Genomic DNA, 19,314 nt, shown 5'->3' with positions numbered 1-19,314 from the left:
TTTCTTGGATTTCATTACAACTTGAATAACATGTATCAATCCGGTCAACGACCTTCATGTATGCTCGCCTAAATATATGGAATATCAACATGGTTATTAGTGCAAATTGACGATTGAAAAAAAAAATGTTTATTTTTATTATTTCACGGTAAATAGTGTCATTAAAGTTGCGTTCACTTTGTAATATTTTTTGTGTTTCTTTTTTCAAAAAAAAAAAAAATCTCACTCGCTGAAATGTGCCGTCATGGGAATGACCTCGGAATATCCGCAATGCAGTATGGGATACCATGTACTGTGACATGCATTCATACATGACATATATAGAAGAACACTTTCGTTCCAATCGACAGGTGTATATATGTTTATACCCCCATGATCCAATTTACGTCATAGAACTTTTCGTCACTAGAGGGCGTCGCATATATATATAATGTGACTCGATAACTCCGCCAATAACTCTTGAATACTTCGTTAACAACGACGTGATATAAAATTCATTTGTAATTTCAAATATGTTGAAAATGTGTAGATCTTTGAGAATATCATTTCCGAGTCGTCATGTATACTGTGTGATTGTGCACATAACACATGTAGCGTATGTTAATTATCGTGAACCACGTGACCTAAAATAAACATTTGACCGACTTGAATGAAGTTGATATCGAGTAGTAAACACGGCCTTAAGACCTGTATATCTTCCATTCGTGTCGTGTTTATTTTGATGTATTAAGATGTCACAGTACGCAACATACCTAAGCAGATGAGGTCACGTGCCCGGGGTCAAAAATGTCAGTTTTAGTTTATCTTTTCTTTTCACTGATGCCGGCAAAACCATGAGTTGTGGGGTGAGGCGTGCCTGAGTGTGACACGTAATTCTTATACACCACATCATGCAAAGTTTAATTGATGTATATTAAGTATTGTGAGTATAATCCGAATAAATATGTTGTTATTTGTATTTGCACAACAACTAGAAGATTTATCAATGCTAACCAGTGCATAATTAAATTGTCAAATACTTTGTGTTCACTGAATGCAAACGAGCTGTATAATGGTGACTTAATGAGAATGCTCGTCGTTATGCCTGGCCTCTTTGCGACACCCAGTTGTTACCGTTGTCTTAACCACGGTCTGTTTACGGTACCTGGTGATTACATCGTCGTAGTGCATAGCCTCTTTGCGACATAAAGTGGTTACCGTTGTCATAACGATCTGTTTGCGGCACCTGGTGATTACCTCGTCGTAATGCATAACCTGTTTGCGACATCCAGTGGTTAATGTTGTCATAACGATTTGTTTGCGGCACCTGGTGATTACATCGTCGTAATGCATGGCCACTTTGCGGCAACTGTAGTGCACCATCGACCTAAACGACCAATCGTTGTTGTTGTTTCCATCGTCAACATTCGTGGTCGCTTTGTGGCAGGCAGCTGTGGTAAATCATGAAAATACTGAGGCAAATGCGTGCCATTGTTGGTCTTCGACTTTTCACGAATGCTCAGGCTGCAATCAGCGTACTCGAACCTCAACCGCTAAATGATCGTTTCCGCGTCGGTGTGCTTCACTGACGATCAACAAAAGAATACAAATGACCTGAAAGTGCGATTATGCGTCGCAAGCACGAGCAGACAATACGCGCTCTTCTACAATAAACTTTGTAACGAACTCTTTAATCGTCTGATATCTGAACACCACGTGGCATTGAAGTGTACGATAGTATAAAGTTGACATGCGCAGACATAGGCGCAAATTCATGTAGCTGTTCATTTCTCTTATCATTAGCCCTGTACTTCTCGCCTTGCCTCTTATTCACCAGCGTATGTGCTTAGAAATTTGAATACACACTTTTTGTAAATTTTATAAAACTGTAAATTACGCGACTGTTACTTTAATCCTTTTTGACGCTGTATCTGCGTACCACAAAGTTACAGTTAACGCTACGCCCGTAGGCACACACGTGGGAATTCAATATAGATATATATATTAAAATTTGTTTTTCATGCGTTGAATTGGTACTAAAAATCCGAAGCGTAAATCACGTCTTTTTAGTTCTCGCCTAAAATACAATCTCCTGAAGTTTTCTTAATCATTAAAAGAAATTCACCCTAGAGCGCCTGAGTTGGTCTGAAAACGAAGACACGTTTTCTCGTCGAATGATTGTCTTCTTAACAATTGAGATTGCTGCCAATCAAACGCTGACAAGTACTCTGCCTAAAGTAGTCAAATCATCGTTTCATATGCCATAGTGATATATGAGAAGTGAAATTATTTGGATTAGCGATACATTCTTTACACCATGTTCCCTCATATCGAGTGACAAAGAACACGCTCGGTAAGATATGGATGAATCCAACATGGCGAGAGACCAGGCACTGTGCCGGGGAATAACTGCCCGATCCCCGGCGCGATCAAGGTAACTGGGGAAGGTCCATATCTAAAGACAGGTACTTTACGCATGCCCACATCGAATACCATGCAGAGGCAAGGAACAATATACTAAGTAATGTCAAAAAGTAGTCGCATTATTGTTTTGCGAGCCTCTCTGCCTCTGTGTTTTATTTTCAGTACAGCGTTTGAAACTGGTTGTTAGGGAATTTAAATTTGAGCTACGCGAACATCATTGGTTTAACGTTATTGGGTCTGGGTACGTCATCAAAATCACCATTTTGCTCACTATGGTTTGTGGCCGTATCGTATTTATTGAAATGTCAATCACATTATTATCAATCAACATAACCTGTCACTATGTTTGACAATGCGCAGTACCTTGGTGTAAATTTGCCTACGCACTCGACAAACTCTCATTGAACGAACCTGGACGTTGATAGCGAGCAACTTCACCGCCTGAAAACCATCACCGGTGAAAACTGTACTTTAGGCTTGTTTTTGAAACAAGCCTACCATTACATGTGCGACATATATTATGATTATGATTGTTCAGGATTGGCTCAAAGATGAGTTTGTGTTACCTCGACTTTTAGCGACCGGCGTTCCACCAGCTCGTACATAGGCCATGGAAATGCATTACACAGTGGTGCACGTCTTAGCAACGTAGAGCACTCTGTGACGAAGCTCCACCTCGAGAATATGTGCAGATATTTGCATAGCTCACGCTCACTGGGCGTGCAAAAACTCCACATCGTAGCGTACCACCCTTGTTCTTTTTCACAAATACGGGAAATCGTGAGCGCCATAACAAGCAATGTTTCTTGTAGTACATTTTTTGGAGTGTTCGCATGTGTTCGACATATACATGTAATCAGAGAAAGAATCTCCCGCAAGCTGCAGGGATTCAACAGCCGCGGACACGTATTAAGTTACCTGCAATGAAGTGCACCCCACTCTCTGAACACATTTGCACTGTGAATGTGGTATTGAACAATATCCAGTTTTATTTCTCACGTTTGCCAATCGATATTTTTTTTCCACACTCCGCCTACCAATTGACGTGAGTGGCCATCGATTTGGTTTACTTTCAAAGTGAACGTATTTAATATAAACAAGTCTCAATTTTCCGTAATTCAACTTTAACGCGTCTCTAGGAATAACAGTGGAAATAAAAAATAAAACGGCATGTGTTTACTGAAGCGTTTGATTGCAATGAGTGTTGTTTAATGTGAAATCACCACGTCGTGTAAGTAGGCACGCTTTAATACGTACAAGTGTGAAAGAAACCAAGACTGTTAAATTATATATATACAACATAAAGTTAAGTAGGCATCTCAAGGGGAGGTATCACGGTGAGGCGTTTACTTAAGAACATAGTGATAAGCGGTGCGTTTAACAATTATGTCCGCTGTTATCGTTTGCGTAAACTTCTATAAAGATAAAACAATTTTATTGTCATGGATGATATGCATTTTGACTCCGTGATACAAAGTGTGCACTCGGGGTCAGCTATGAGTCGAACTTTCGAGCGACAGGCGGCCCAGACGCCTTGGATTTAGGATAAACGGTCAAATTTGTCGCTGAGTACAGTTTCTGTTCATAGAGCTGACAAAAAACTGAACTCCAAATCATCGTTACTTTTGCCGACCATTATCGGAGGGAACTGAGGTAAATACTTAAATTGGCAGTTTTGCATAATCATTACCTCCAACATAGTAAGTCAAAATAGCGGCGACAGCATTCTATTATGCCGCAAACCGCAACAGACTTGGTCTTTAAAAGAGCTCGAATAATGTAAGACGAAAACAGTTTTTTTATTGTTGACAAAATGAACATGAAGTTGGTTATCGTTTCAGCTAAAAAGATGATTGTTCGTCATCGTAAAACCTTGCAGTACATAAAAACATGCCATTAAAGAATCAGTTCCCGTGTGTAGAACGACCCTAAGATGGCCATTGCGTCGAACTTGGGTAAACGTCATTCGTTTGAGTTAGAGTTTAAAACACGTCTTAAAATCATCAAGGAACTTGAACTTGAACGTGTCACTGAATCTGAAACTAAAAGCAGCGTGACAAAAATACATCGATGACGGAACTAAAAAAAACGGGAATGTTCGCAATGTGGATTAATCATCGCAAATAATTCACACGCAACGAGCACTAAAATATGTGTACTAAAACGCGTATGTAATATCTAACACGTACAACTGGACATTCACGACGACTTGCTATACATGACCCCATGTGTGATTACAAGGTCGAAGCAGCCGGCCGTATGGTAACCTAACAACAAGAAACGCATTCATTCGATATATGTCGTATTCGAGCATTATGTCATTTGCGTAATTAAATGAACAATCCCAGGATTCCTAGCTTCCCTTCTGAGATTCTCACAAGCCAATCATCGTCCGATGTGGGGGTGGTGTTGAGTATATTCTGCGAAGAGAACATCGGTTATACAGTTAAAAGGCGGTGTTCGTCGAGCAACTTGAACGCGTGTTCGAATTTCAATTTCAACAAACAACGTATTTTACACGTGTTGTGTACTAGTACGTCGCTATGAGTCCACGTGGAACAGGACGCGGCGTGACGACCGCAATACTGTAATAATACTGTGCACGATGACTGAGTAAATGCGAAGCAAACGTTTGCCCAAACACAATTATCCAGCAAAGGAGAAAAATGCTACGGTGCAAAATAATCTAACTTAACGCATTTCAACAATAAAATTTCAAACAATATTTGATTGAAACTGGTTTCTTTGGGGGGTCCATACAAGCTACATACCCTTCGGCTTTTCCGGTAGTAGTTACTTCGTTTGAAATATGATTTATGTTACGTGAAAGCTATAACATAAAAACTCTAAAATTAATTGCCTAAATTCATTATTTCCTCATACAGTGTAGTTCAATAAAACAAATTTGCAATTTTAAAATTTAGCTTAACGATGTTGTATATTTGAGCGGTATATGTGTTTTATTGTATCGCTTTGTCACGTGATTATAAAGAATCGGTTACTGGCCTCCATCCCTGACACAGCATCTGTCGAAGTGCACCCTGTACAAAGAATGTGTGTTGATCAATTTCGTAATGATAGTTTTGGAACAGACCGCCAAGCGCATGCGCCAGTATGCGTAAACTCACTACTTGTCTTCATTGACTTTGAGACCGTGAACGAGTAAGGACTATGGCTGCTGCATACGTTGTCTGTTGGTGTTAGTTGCTGACAATTTTTTTTTAGGCGTTATCACTTGAGCATCACTTAGATCGCTTAATGTGACGATCACTGCGAGTAGCAGCCCACAAACGAGTGACGGCCAAGCACGTTGCGGTCGCTTATTAAGGGAACGAGTGCCATCGCCATAGCTGTGTTTTAAGTACGCTTCCTTAGACTCTGTAGCTGTGTCCGTGTCAACCGACACCCTGAGAACACGTTTGAAACTACGTACTATTGACAGATGCGATAACGTGAGGTAAAACAGATTACTGTCTTAACTTAGTCTTAACTCCTCACATCATACGGTGGTTGATTTCAAATGATGCCCGATTTCTGTTGTTTGATGATTCTAATCTTCAAATCAGTGTTATTAATATTTTGTTATAATGTCTGTTAATTTTAGACATGATTATGCTATTTTTTTTATTTTTGGATATCCTTCCACTGCTCTTGTGTAAATTAATCTAACTCGTTATTTTTCCATTTGATGTGGAAATCTGTGCAAAGAACTCCGCGACCGCTGTGACCGGTTAACATATTTCGTCAGTGACTCTTAGCCTGAAAGTTTAATATATTATGCGCTGGCAGTGTAGTGTTGTCCGTGAATCAAAACTCGGATTGATGGATGTGCTTTACTGTAGTGAAAAAAATGTTGATTCTTTTGAAGAAAACATAGAAGTATGGATGCATTTATGTTATAGCATAGACCTTAGCCTGAGAAAACAAGTCTATGGTTATAGTCTTAGTCAATATAAAAACGTTGACAGAAACGTGTTTTTATTGCGTGCTTTGTTCGTTTATATAAGTCTAGTTGCATTTTTTGCTTTTGTTAGCACTAGTTGCGTACTGATCTCTGTCCCGGGCTAAGAGGTCAGAATCGTTAGCCCATACGAAGAAAACTTGACTATTTCGTCACATCTTAACGTATTTACATAACCACGTGAACACACTGCAAACCGCTATAGATTATTACACAATCTGTATTTTCAAAATGAATTTAAAAAAGAGATGGCACTGTTGAATTGTATTTTTGGATTCTGGTCTCACCTAAGAATATCGGCATTTATATAAGTAGTCGGATAATATAATAATGATGATAAGGAAAAAAAAAACAATATATCAAACGATTTATCCATTAGTAAATCTCAACGGCGTCTGACGCGATTAATTGCGTTATCGCGTTTTAGTTGCTGCTCATTGTCGCAGGATGGAAGCCCAAAACTAAAATGGTTTTGAAAGAAGTGACCGATTCTGTCCTTTATGCAATTATTCTGAAATTGAAGACGAATAACGTTTACTATTAATTGGAGGTTATTAGGGAAAAATGCGCTCCCAGGATACTATTTTACATTGCCTTCATATATTAGGTTTGTGGAATTGATGAAGATGTTTGATAGCAACATACTACAATCCATGGCAGCTTATTTGTATCATTCTTTAAAACTAAGATATGAAATTTACAAAAAACATTGAGTGACTTTGGGCCACAGACCTTGAACTACAATAAAGTTCATTCGAAGAATCTCAACGGCGTTTGACACGATTAAAACATGTGACGTCAGTGGTAAAAAACGTGTTTTCAAATTAAGAGTTAAGTTGATATTGAATATAATCGGTACACCGTGGCAAAGTCTTCGACTACCAATATATTGCAAAAAAAAAATTGTATTCTATGAACCATTGAATCATTTAAATATTTATATTTAAAGATGACAGAAATGTGGAAAGCTTGCTATCAGCATCTTTACCCCAATCAAGCGATGAAAGCATGAGATTAGATATCAGCGATGTGAGCGTACATTCTGGTTTTAGTGATCCGACTAGGTGCTGTGTTTGAAATACGTTTAATTTCATTCAGGTCGATTGTTGAGACCCCGCAAAGAAGATGTTCGCATGACTTATTCTTGATATATCTAAAGTACGGATTTTTTTTATCTGGTTGAATCTTCAAATTATATTGTGTTTCTTCAGCTTAAACTTAAATTCCCACTTTGTATGGCCCGTGAAATACCTCTCACTGACCCCTGTATCTACCATATCAATCTGATTAAAATCTGATGTAGTGTACGGGCTTTAATTATTTTGGCTATAAACTTATTTTAATTTTATTTTTTATTACTTTTGTTATTAATGCCCTTTTATTTTATTATTTTACTTTGATTTTGATTTTGTGATTTTTTTTTAATTCTGCCCTACCTACATCTGATCCGACGCCTATGTAAGTCCCGTTCAAATCTCGCGTAAGTAACAGCCAATCACAGCCCCCCTTTTATACAGGCTGTCGGTTGCTTACTTTTCAGTGTAGCGATACTCTACGGGCAATCTTTCTGTACATTATATTTTGCCCACTTGAATAAACCATTAATAGAAAATTGCTAGTATATTTTTATTTGCAAAAGAAATTCCTCAGCATTTTACAATTTTTGTCATTACATTGAACATTTTTTTCACTTCCAACAAATGTGTACACTTCCAGATACATCTTCGCCAGCGAAGGTTCGTTCATTCAGTCATCGCTTCAATTTTACACCACTGAGCATAATTATCTAGAATGGAAGCAAAAAAATAAGTAAATCGTAATGATTAGAACACTGTAAACAGCTATAGTAAACAATGCAAACTGATTTTAAATTGTATAACAGTCACCGGCCCACGGCATCGAAGCAGAAAATTGGAGCAAACAAATATTTCCTGATCAATTGCGATGTGTTCCAAATAAAAAAATATTTTATTCCAGTCCAAATCAGCTCAATTACTTTAATAAAGAGTTATTGTATAATGTACAAAATGTTGATACAATTTGATGAATATTTACAGCTACGGCTTCAATACCGTAGACGATGTTGGCCCGATCTTCAACAAAACATCACCCGTCTCCAGGGCAGGCGACTGGAAAAAGACACTGGTGTTCGGTCGAAACGGTGGAAACAAAATCGTCACTCCCAGAATAACTATGCAAAATAACGATCTAAAGTCGAACCATTCGAGCCACAATATTAACATAAAAATGACTTTCGTTGCATTTGACAATGATAAACTTACCGTAAAGCCGTGTTATTCTCGGTCGGTATAATCCGCCATTTTATTTGAGTGTTTGCCACCCGACTCCGCCCGGTGACGTCATCATGTGCGCTATAGAAGGAGGTCTGTGATTCGTTGACTAAAATCGTCGATAGTGGGTCTCGTTGAAATCTCGTTACATAGGCATCGGCTCAGATGTAGGTAGGGCGGAATTAAAAAAATCACAAAATCAAAGTAAAATAATAAAATAAAATAAAATAAAATAAAAGGGCATTAATAACAAAAGTAATAAAAAATAAAATTAAAATAAGTTTATAGCCAAAATAATTAAAGCCCGTACACTACATCAGATTTTAATCAGATTGCTACCATATGTTCTTTAGATTGTTAATAGTTCATACTAAACCTTAACTAGCAAAATGCTAAAATCAAAGTTATCAAAAATGTAATGTGCAATTACAACAATGAAACCACGACTTTAAAGGGCGGTGGTCGTCGCGCCGCGTCCTGTTCGATATGGGACTCATAGCGACGTATACAACGCGTGTGAAATACATTGTTTGTTTACATGCAATTCGAACACGTGCTGCGCGACGACCACCGCGCTTTAAGTACTGTCTAGTTTAAATGTTCTAACATTCCAGGATTTGTGGCTGCGGCAACTGATTTTTTCAATCTGTCATAATGAACGCATTTTTTTAAATACTAGAAAGTGGGAATGTATGTTCATATATACATTTCGTACAACTTCCGTCACAGACGTGAGAATCTCATTTCGCCCATGACATCAAGGTGGAACGCGTACATGCAGGAAGTGTGACGTCATCTGTATGAGTGATCTCGCCGAGGCTTTTGACTTTTAATGCCAGAGGAATAAACAACAAAACAAGACAAGCAATGCAGACAAGCACGTAAACTTCGATTCCATTTCGCGGCACTCTCATATTGTTTAATCGTTAGGAAATTCAACTCCGTTTTCTGTCAGATGATACGCTCTCCCAGTAGAGAGCACTGACAGTCTATGCCAATTATGTTAACGTGTCAGTCTTTGAATGTTAAGAGTACGGCGGGGCATGTAGGGATACGTTATACAACTTAGTATGAGCGGCACGTGACACACCATTCGTTTATTGAGGGGCTTCATTCCTTAAGGGGAGGTCAAAATATTTTTCAGAATGAAACAGAGAATTAAGACTTAGTTATCTGTAATTACACATGTTTCTTATAGAGTCAGACATAACGAAACAAATTATCCCCCACTCCGAAAATTATAACCTTGCCACCCCGGATAAAATAATGGTACATCTTCATCATCGATGGTACCGTTAGCAACACCGGCAGCCTACAAACTTGAAGTGGCCAGTGCCAACGTGTGTTAGCTTAGGTATTTCAATCAATTTCATGGCATAGTCTAATGATGTTGTTTATATATCGTATCATCAGCGCCTTATCACGGTTACCACTCATCTGATCTGTGGGGCGCTGCACTCCAGTTGTGTTATTCGATGACCTTCTATCGCCGCGTGTTATCTAACTCGAAGTATTGCATAACAAACTGGCTAGAACGTGACTGCGTCAACTATTGCACGTGGGGCCATGCTGTGACCGCACATTTGACAACCATTAAAACACATTATCATGTTTCCTTCAAGCGCATGGGTTTTATTGTATGTTGTTTCTCAGATAACCCAGATAAAGAAAAACAAATGTCGACAAACTGACCGAACCGGTCAAATTTTAATGAAAATTATGATTTTAAACAATTTACCGTTGGATTATACAGAAAGATGGTTTGATATTATTAAAATATATTATAAGATGGTTACTTAATAAAACAAATGTAACGCTTTTCATGAAGACTCTCTAAATAAAAGTAGGTTCGGCTTAAAAAAAATCGGTGCAAAATGTCATGACCAAAATGTTTTTCTGTAATATTGATCGGTGAATGTCCGCAACCGACATTAAAGATGAGATAAGTGCATTGAATCATCGATGTCTATTCTATTTACAAAATTATGTGCTTGTCATCATTAAATAGACCAACAAATCAAACATATATGGATTTTTGTGTTTCCGCTGATAATAAAACAATATTAATAACGTCGATTAATTCGAGTTGGGAATAAACTAATCGAGTTGCAAATGCGAACCGTTTTTATTTCAGCACGCACCATCCCGTCTTCTGAACCGCACGTTTTTTTCTTTGCGAACAAACCCGTGGGTGATCGTAACTAGAATTCGCGTATTTTACCACGGTAAATTGTCAGCATATGATCGGAGGCATCTCTTTAGATGTGCCCTTTTCCCAACCATGGATCGTCCAGTGCAAAATATTGAAACCGTTGTTTTGACACATTTTGTCTGTTCACAGTTTTGATTCTAACGGCCTGCTATGGTCGTGGCGCAGCGCGCGTTCTAATTGACACGCTCCGTATACATTCCCATTGGTCCCATAGCGAACATGGCGCGGTGTGACGACTATAGCGATTTAAATACAGTCACACTTTTTTTTTAACGTGTAAAGATTGAAAATCTGTGACCATAACAGTTTACATTCATTTGGATTGTAAAATGCCAGCTGAAGTTTTTACTGGAAAGAAAAACTGATGTAATCGCATTTATCTGTACTATAACAATTTGATTGGTTAATGCATGGAATATTTCTTAGTATTGCCAAAGAGGGCGCACTTACATACATTGGAGCTGAATAGATAAATCTGAATAGATTAATCTGTGAATGTATAGTGGTGAGTCGATGTGCGAATAAACTAACCTTGGTTCACCTGTACGCACACGTAAATTCCGTATGATCACGTGTTCTTAAATCGTTTATACAGATGACTTGACGCGTACATTATTGTAAATGATATTTTTATATAGCATATATGTACTTCATTCTCCATATATTAATCTATGTATTATACTTTTTGTATTTTTCAGGACTGAGCAATCATGGAATATTGGGGAAATACCAGCAGCAACGCCACGTGGTACAATGAAACTGGCGACAGCAATGCCGTGGCGGGACAGGGGTGCGTGTCGGTTCACCCTGGCAACGCGGAATATTTCGTTTATTCGGCAATAGACATTGCCTTAGTGACCGTATTCATGCCAATCGTATTTGTCGTCGGCGTTATCGGTAATAGCTCGGTTGTTTACGTGTTTTTTCGCGTGGCACACATGCGCACTGTGACCAATTACTACCTCGTGAGTTTAGCAATGGCGGATCTGTGTTTCTTGTGCTCGGCTGTTCCCGTGTTTTGGGTGCAACATGCAAGCTCCGATGTACAGATTGACTATTCCGCTGTCGGGGTCGGCATCTGCAAGGTTGTCGTCATCTTCTCGCCGGATATGTGCTTCATCGTATCCACCATGACTGTGGTCGTCCTTACAGTCGAGAGATATGTTGCAATCTGCTGGCCGATGAAATTCAAAACGATGAGCACAAGACCCCGAGCTGTAACTACAATCGTTCTCACGTGGCTTCTAGCAGCAATGTTGAAATCACCGCAGATTTACTTCGCGGATATTGTGTACCAATGCCTGGACTGGTCCTCTTATACCAATAACACCGAAGAATTTCCAACTGACATTGTTAAATGCGATTTCTGTAGCATAGCAAAACATGGGGATTACACTTGCCTTATTTGGAAGCGTTTGCTGACAGTTGATAGTTTGTTAATTCTTCTCGTCATCCCGTTAATCACCACCCTCTATTCGCTGATCGTCCTCCAATTGCGGCGGCTCTCGAGAACGGCAGCGACTGGTTCCGCTGCTAGCTCAACTAGAATGAAGCAACAGGTTGTGCGGATGTTAATGGTGACGATTGCCGTGTTTATTATATGCATCACACCACTACGAGTTCTGAACCTGTTATCGATTTGGGATTATCGAATACCGGAGAATCTCGTATGGGGACTTGTGAATATGGCTCGAATCATGCAGTACACCAATTCGGCTGTGAACCCCATTATATACAACATCATGTCCGACAAATACAGACAGTCCTTTAAGGAGGCGTTTGGATTTATCTGTGAGTCTCAGCCTAAAGACTCTCCTCCTGAAACGCAAAACACCCGGATATAATTACGTCATGTAAAATACCCGGATGTAATGTGGATTGTAAAAAATGATATAGGTTTATATCCGGATGTTTAATAATCTGAATAATACCTCCGGATATAACTGGCTTACAAAATGAATGAGTTCAATGTCTCGTACTTGATTACAATAAATTTGGTTTAAATTCTGGAATAAAATTTCTGCTGAAAATATCAAAATATAATGACGCGATCTATTTTTCATACTGCAAGTCAAAATAACCCAGGGTAATCTATTTTTTTATATCCACTGTCATGGGTTGTTTGTGTGCCTATTAATTATACAAAATACAAATGACCATTCACTTGGAATTACACGAGCGGTTACTTCCCCGTAATTTGAATATAAACATAAGAAATAACGAAGGTCACATCAGTAAAGATTACCCGTTCGAGCAGTTGGGGAGACTTGACGAGTTTTACAGGGAGTAGTGGGGTGGGAAGGACATATATTATTTACCCAAATTGTGGGGGGGGGGGTTATACGTATGTGGAGGATGTGTATATCAATTATAGAATAGAGCCCTCCTTATTATTAATGTGCCCCTTATAAATTGATGTGCTCCTTTTTGTGATGTAACATAAACTAGAAAATAATGTTAGGTTAGGTATGATGTTTTAATGACGTCACACTTGTCCTAATTTACATGTAAATTGTGTAAAACGTTTATTTGTAACCCCGACCTCTCAATTATATCTGCACTTCTGCTCAGTAAGTGTAATATTATTATACATTTCATTGTTCAATTCAATATTGTTTTTTATTCACTACATACTGTCAGTTTTTAATTGACTTAAACATTTCTACACGCGACGTTTAATGCTTGGTCGGCGCGTCTTGTTTTCCGCGTGGCTTATGACATTTCGCGCGCCGGAACGCGCATGCGCACATATGACGTTAATTTAGTGCGCTGGATTGTGAACCACTGAGCTGTTCAAAATAATTCAAAACCAACAGATTTTTAAGAAAACATATTTTTTTTAATTGACTTTCACGAATCTCATTCAATGATGACGCGCAAAAAACAAGGCACCCCAAGCATTAAATTAATCTACGCAGACTATTTTTTGTATTTGAACGATTCCAAGGTATTGCATTGTCTGTCCTTTGTCGCTTGTCTTCGGTCACGTGACGTGTCTGTTTTGCATTATTGTGTCATTAAACACTCGCTCACTTACGCCACCGGCGAACCATTCTATCGCACAACAGTGTTAGGAATGATAGTAACATTGTAACAAATTGTGAGGTATTTGTACTTAGTATTCGTATGATAAATTTGTGACAGAGCAGTCTATATTATGTTTGTCACGTCGGTGGATGGGGCGTCCCTCCGATATAGTAGAATGTGGTGAAATATGCGTACACGTGTTCATCGAAAGAAAGTTTCGAGTAATTTGTTTAAATTTAGCGTTTAGTTTTATCTCTCAAAACACAGATATTACGTCACGTTTGAACCCTTTTTTCATTTTGTAGGAATTAATATTTGAATACATATTTTAAAGGAATCATGCGATTTTGTTCAGAGATATGCATGGTGGACGCGGAAGAAAATTAGGCCCGTCACTTCGAATTATTGTGAAATCCTAAACAGTTTTATCCAGCGCCTCGCCACCCCCCTGAACGAGTCTAAGTTGGTGACATCGTCAAACAGTAGTACAAAATGACCATCTTGCTTTAGTGGCATGATTCATAAAACAAATCCCGTCCTCCGAACAACCCAACTAATGATACCATGACAATTATTCCCAAACCACTTTCGAAGAACTGATCTAACCATGCAGATCATTCCTATAAACCCAAGTGATTTTTCGCTGACCACTTAATGTGCGTATATATAAATTTCCATATAAACCGTGATATTTATGTATAATTAGACAGATAAAAAAGCAATAAAATGCGAAGTGTAAATCCACCAATGTGTTATCGCAGTACAATTAATATCCTAGCTATTAAGATGTCTTTATATCCCTTTTGAAAGCATTATCACGCTCGTTTCACGGTATATATGTGTGTATTAATGGACTTCGATTAAATGTCGTGACGAATGAAGCGTTGAACGCACTCCTTTTATTAATTTAAAATTGCAATTTTTCTAATTTTATTACATAATAGAAATATAACTAGGAAATTGTGTTGCAGGAAACGCCGCGTAATAAATATCTTGTATCGTCTCCTAAATAACCACGTATTGTTTAATTTCTTACAACGTGGCGGCGGCGCGCGACTGGAAACTTGTTTTGCGTCGTCTTGCTTTGGTTTACATATGAATAATAGCGACGGAAGTCTTTAAAGTCATTCAATTAAATTAAGTTCTGTATCGAATATCATTTTAGAAAATTACGTCACAATTAATGGCAATTGGCATTGTAATTGTACTTTTGCGGATCGAAATTTATCCCCACTACTTCACACCCGAAAAATAGTGTTACATTATAATTGGCAAATTCGAAGGATAATTATATAATACTAGTATACTATTATGTTAGCATAGTTTTAATGAATTTGTGTAAATCTATTACTGTTTATGCTCTATTATTCTATTACACTTATTTTGAGTTAAATTGTAAATAATATATGTCTCATTTCGGCCATAGTTTACTTTGTGATACATTCTACTATGAGGTTCCTGTTTTATTCACGAACACTTAATGTTGTGATAACATCTATGGGATCTCTGTTTTATAAACGATACACTCAATGCTGTGCTAATTTCTATGGGATCAAGACACACATCAAACAACTTTATCTTTCCTACTCTCGCTGTCTCTTTTAATCTCTCAATCTACTGCTAACGCCACACAAATAGACAGACGTTACCATGACAACCGACATTTTGAAATTCACACGACCTCTCTATATCTTCTTTTTGCTTCCTCCCAAGGCATATGTCCGTCGTTAATCGAGAAGAAGCGCAAAGCGGCGCATCACAACCATAACCAAGACGGAGAACTGAAGCCACTTCAGTCTAAGACCACGAAAACCTCGACGTCTATGTAGCTTTTCTTCTCAGCGATATACTTACAATGTCGGGTTTCAGGGCCTACGCATCAGAAGGACAGACCACGCTGACGCACGACTACCATCTTGGATTCTGCGCACGGAAACTCTTGTAATACCCGTACTGTACTCTTTCCAAATGACATGATATGTGTGTTGACACTCTGGAATATTGGCACGTGCATTCCATGATGATGCATTTGTGTAAACATACCCTGCGTTATTCGCAGTAATTTCAACATTCACCGACAATGTTTTAAGAGCCGAAGTTGTCGCGACACATGGTGTTGAATGTGTGTTCTATTCGCCAACACACAACGCGTTTCCAATACGTCTGTGGCGTATTAATATTTCCACTAATCAAAATTGTAATCTTGTTTTTTTTTTTGTATCCCAAAATGTACGGCATTTGTGTAATTAATATCAAAACATAGAGGTAGATCATAGACAAAAATTAAAAAAGAATATATATATGCCCTCGCAAAAAAAAATCAATTTTTAACGAAGTATCGGCGTTGCCGCTCAGCCTGTCCCAGCTTCTAACCATTTGTTGTTCGTAACCTCTTCCCTCCAATGTAAGTTCCATGTCTCTTCGTATAATTTAAGCAATACACGTTAGAGAATTGGATTAATGGATTACCTTGACTTGCTATGACCTTTTCCAGGCTTACCATTTACAATATACTATATACGTAAAAGACCACGGGATTGTGGTATAACTTCCTAGTATATACTTGTCATAATTATGTTTTAGTTAGACAGTTGGATGTAGGGGGGGGGGGGTATCACTGTATGTTACCGTAGTGGAATGAGTTAACAACAAGCATAGTAGAAATGAGTTTGGTTAATTTATACAACATAAGAATAATGGCCGCTAAGATCTCGTTGAAAAGGAAAGAATCACGAGATTTCATTTTCATTCAGAGTTCCATTTTCTTCCTTTATCGAACTCACTGAATACCGTAGTTGAACAATGACGTCAGATAATGGGATTCTGTATGAGGAAGTGCAAACGAGTCTCGGCCTCAACGAGATCTCATCTGCCATTTGCATGCATATAACTTTTTATTAACTGGAGAAATTCACACCTACTACAGTACTTGAATGCAAATAAAGAAGGGACCAAGATTGTACAGTGTTATTTAGTATTACAGTGAATAGTTTTGTCTTCTATAGCTTGGGGTGTTTCATTATACTATTATTTTCATTGTTTCAATATATTTGTTTTTCTCAAAACTTTATAAACTTCAAAGAATTTGTCTCAGACTCGTCTATTTCATGATCATTCATAGAGCATTGCAATCAGGCCAGTCTCAACTTGCGGTTCCCGATTTAACTAAAAATAGGAATAAATTACAGAAAACAAAGTTGCTTAAAGCGGGACAGTCGTCATCTGCGCATGCGGCACACGGCCATAGCGTGTCGTTGTTTACAAACAAGCGTCTACCCATGAGTCTTTGCTTTTTTAGCATGCGTTGTTATCGTCGCTTGGGACTCGCATTTGCGCAGCTGACGACCATTCTACTTTGAATAGATGAACAAATATGACGTCACACGAGACAGTTTTCATTATTCTTTTAAAAAAGGGGTTTGTGTGGTGTGTCATTGTTCGAGGGTCTTATACCGAATTGAACGAAATGAGTTGCTTTATTATATTTTTTGTCATTGATTTTAAGGTACAACTGAATTCCTGTACATTTTGCTACTTTTTCATTTGTATATTTATTGTACTGTGAATCTGTTTATCGGTGTATGCAACAACTTACAATTGAAACCATTTAAATTAAATTAGTCAACTTAATTTTAACTTTTTTCGACTCCTTTTTATGTTTGGTCACATAAGCAAATAGTGTATTTCCGGTATTCCGATCCTGTCATGGTTTTGCATTCCGACTCTGTATCTGTTGAAAAATAAATTAGAGAATGGCCACTTGAGGGCGTTCTCGGTTTATCTCGGATATTTCTTCACATGAAACGTGGCTTACACATGTGCATCGACGTGTATTTAAATACAAGTGTGAAATGTTTCTATATAAACAGTATGACGGATCAGCATTCCAGACAACAATTAATTAATTAATTAGAAAAATATATTACGAATCAAAACGTGTACGTAAACTATGTCACATACCTATATACCTTTTATGTTAAATTCCTAGAAACACAATATTATTTTGTATTTAATATCAAAATAGCGATGTATTTCTGCAATTGCTTCTAGAATAATAAGCATCAAAAATATTGCCTCGCTGCCTTGACGTTAATTATCACCGTTGGTGCGTTTCACGAATCGCGTCTTTCTGATGCATGTCATAAGACGTCAGCAACTTTTAGGCTCATTTGCATTTGCTCTTTGACACGCACTTGGCTTGTGAACAACTTATCTTTTCCAACTTGAAATTTCCTTTGATATCCTGTTTCGCTGTGAGCAAGGAATAAAACAAAACAAAACAATGACACTTGATGACGTAAGCTACAAATATCACGTGACACTGGAACCTACATCGTATGAGTGGGTCGATGCAAATTTATGCAAATGCTGTTTTATATATTGAACAACTTTAGAGTTTTTGTTTTCTTTGCTATTGACATGCGAGTCATTGATATACACTATGACCAGCACGTTCTGTGTTTTATGTTAGCAAATCAGAGAGAAAAACAATATACATCAGACTCTTGTGACATTCGCTGAGATGCAACAACGCTTTTTTCATTTACTAAATACTAAATCAGTACTGCTATGTAATGTTTTCACGAACAATGGATACCGTGTGACGTCATGCCCCGATATGGTACATGTGATCACAAACTTGATGTCACGTAAAGTTATACATTTAATCTTGAATCGTATAGTCGCTTTACCTTAAATGCCCGTCAACGGCTTGTTCACACTCTCAAAGTAACCCGGACTATGCCTCGTATGCGTTCTTCTGAACATAGTCCTAAACTCATTCTAATACAAATTTAAAATGTATTCCGCTCAGAATATTGATGTTAACGCGACGTTTTGTCAATTTGAAAAAGGTCATTATAACACGTGCGATATTTACATAACTGATATTGAATTATGTCACATGACCGCCTGGCTTAGGTAATACACTTTTGACTCAAATGGCCAACGAGATCTCGTTGAGTGTTCGAGAGCCACATACTAATTTATGCCCGACAATACGCTCAATATATTATTGGAAATTGTCGGTCGATTGAAACTATCGAAAAAATAAAGTGTTCCGGGTAATTTCTGGAGTGTGAACGCATATTTATCATAGGAGTATGTTCAATCATTTTCACTATTTTTGATTGAAATCGACCTTTGACCGCTAAGTAAGTTGTAAATAGCTCCAACAATAGCGTTCTTACTTTGCTATGAAATGGACAAGCTGCTGTGACATCAGCATACTTCTCTCTGGAATCCAATGTAATGACTTGATTGTTACGGTAATAAAAATATCTTCTGTTTACAAGAAGTCTATTCTTGATTTTCTGTTCTTCATTAATAGTTTATATTGATGTGGAAGATGTAGTATATCTAACTCATATAGATTGCCATGATGACGTGTATGCGTCGTTATATTATTTACGACAACCTCA

The 19,314-nt window shown here is 37.9% G+C and overlaps 1 protein-coding gene and 1 long non-coding RNA gene across 4 annotated transcripts in view; one reads left to right on the top strand and one right to left on the bottom strand.

Annotated features, from left to right (window-relative positions):
- The window catches only part of LOC144356772 (growth hormone secretagogue receptor type 1-like), a 116,883-nt gene extending 97,693 nt beyond the window's left edge, over positions 1-19,190 (top strand). For 2 of the 3 annotated variants that reach the window (XM_085494613.1, XM_085494612.1), the window contains 2 exons: positions 11,566-12,658; positions 15,608-19,190. In XM_085494613.1, coding sequence (XP_085350739.1) covers positions 11,578-12,658; positions 15,608-15,723 — 1,197 coding nt within the window. In that variant the 5' untranslated portion in view covers positions 11,566-11,577 and the 3' untranslated portion in view covers positions 15,724-19,190. Of the gene's footprint in view, positions 1-5,580; positions 5,861-11,565; positions 12,659-15,607 lie in introns of those variants that run through there. The other variant, XM_085494614.1, reaches the window with a different exon arrangement.
- On the bottom strand, positions 7,977-8,979 carry LOC146729952 (uncharacterized). The gene is made up of 2 exons (XR_014927790.1): positions 8,647-8,979; positions 7,977-8,150 (listed from the first exon to the last, which is right to left on the bottom strand). It is a non-coding gene; the product is annotated as an uncharacterized LOC146729952 (long non-coding RNA).
- Positions 19,191-19,314: the final 124 nt, after the last annotated feature.

This window comes from Saccoglossus kowalevskii, chromosome 20, assembly GCF_978046115.1.
Source record: "Saccoglossus kowalevskii chromosome 20, keSacKowa6.1, whole genome shotgun sequence".
Lineage (NCBI taxonomy): Eukaryota > Metazoa > Hemichordata > Enteropneusta > Harrimaniidae > Saccoglossus > Saccoglossus kowalevskii.
The sequence above is the reverse complement of the archived record's forward strand: the minus strand, read 5'-3'. Positions and strand labels throughout refer to the sequence as shown.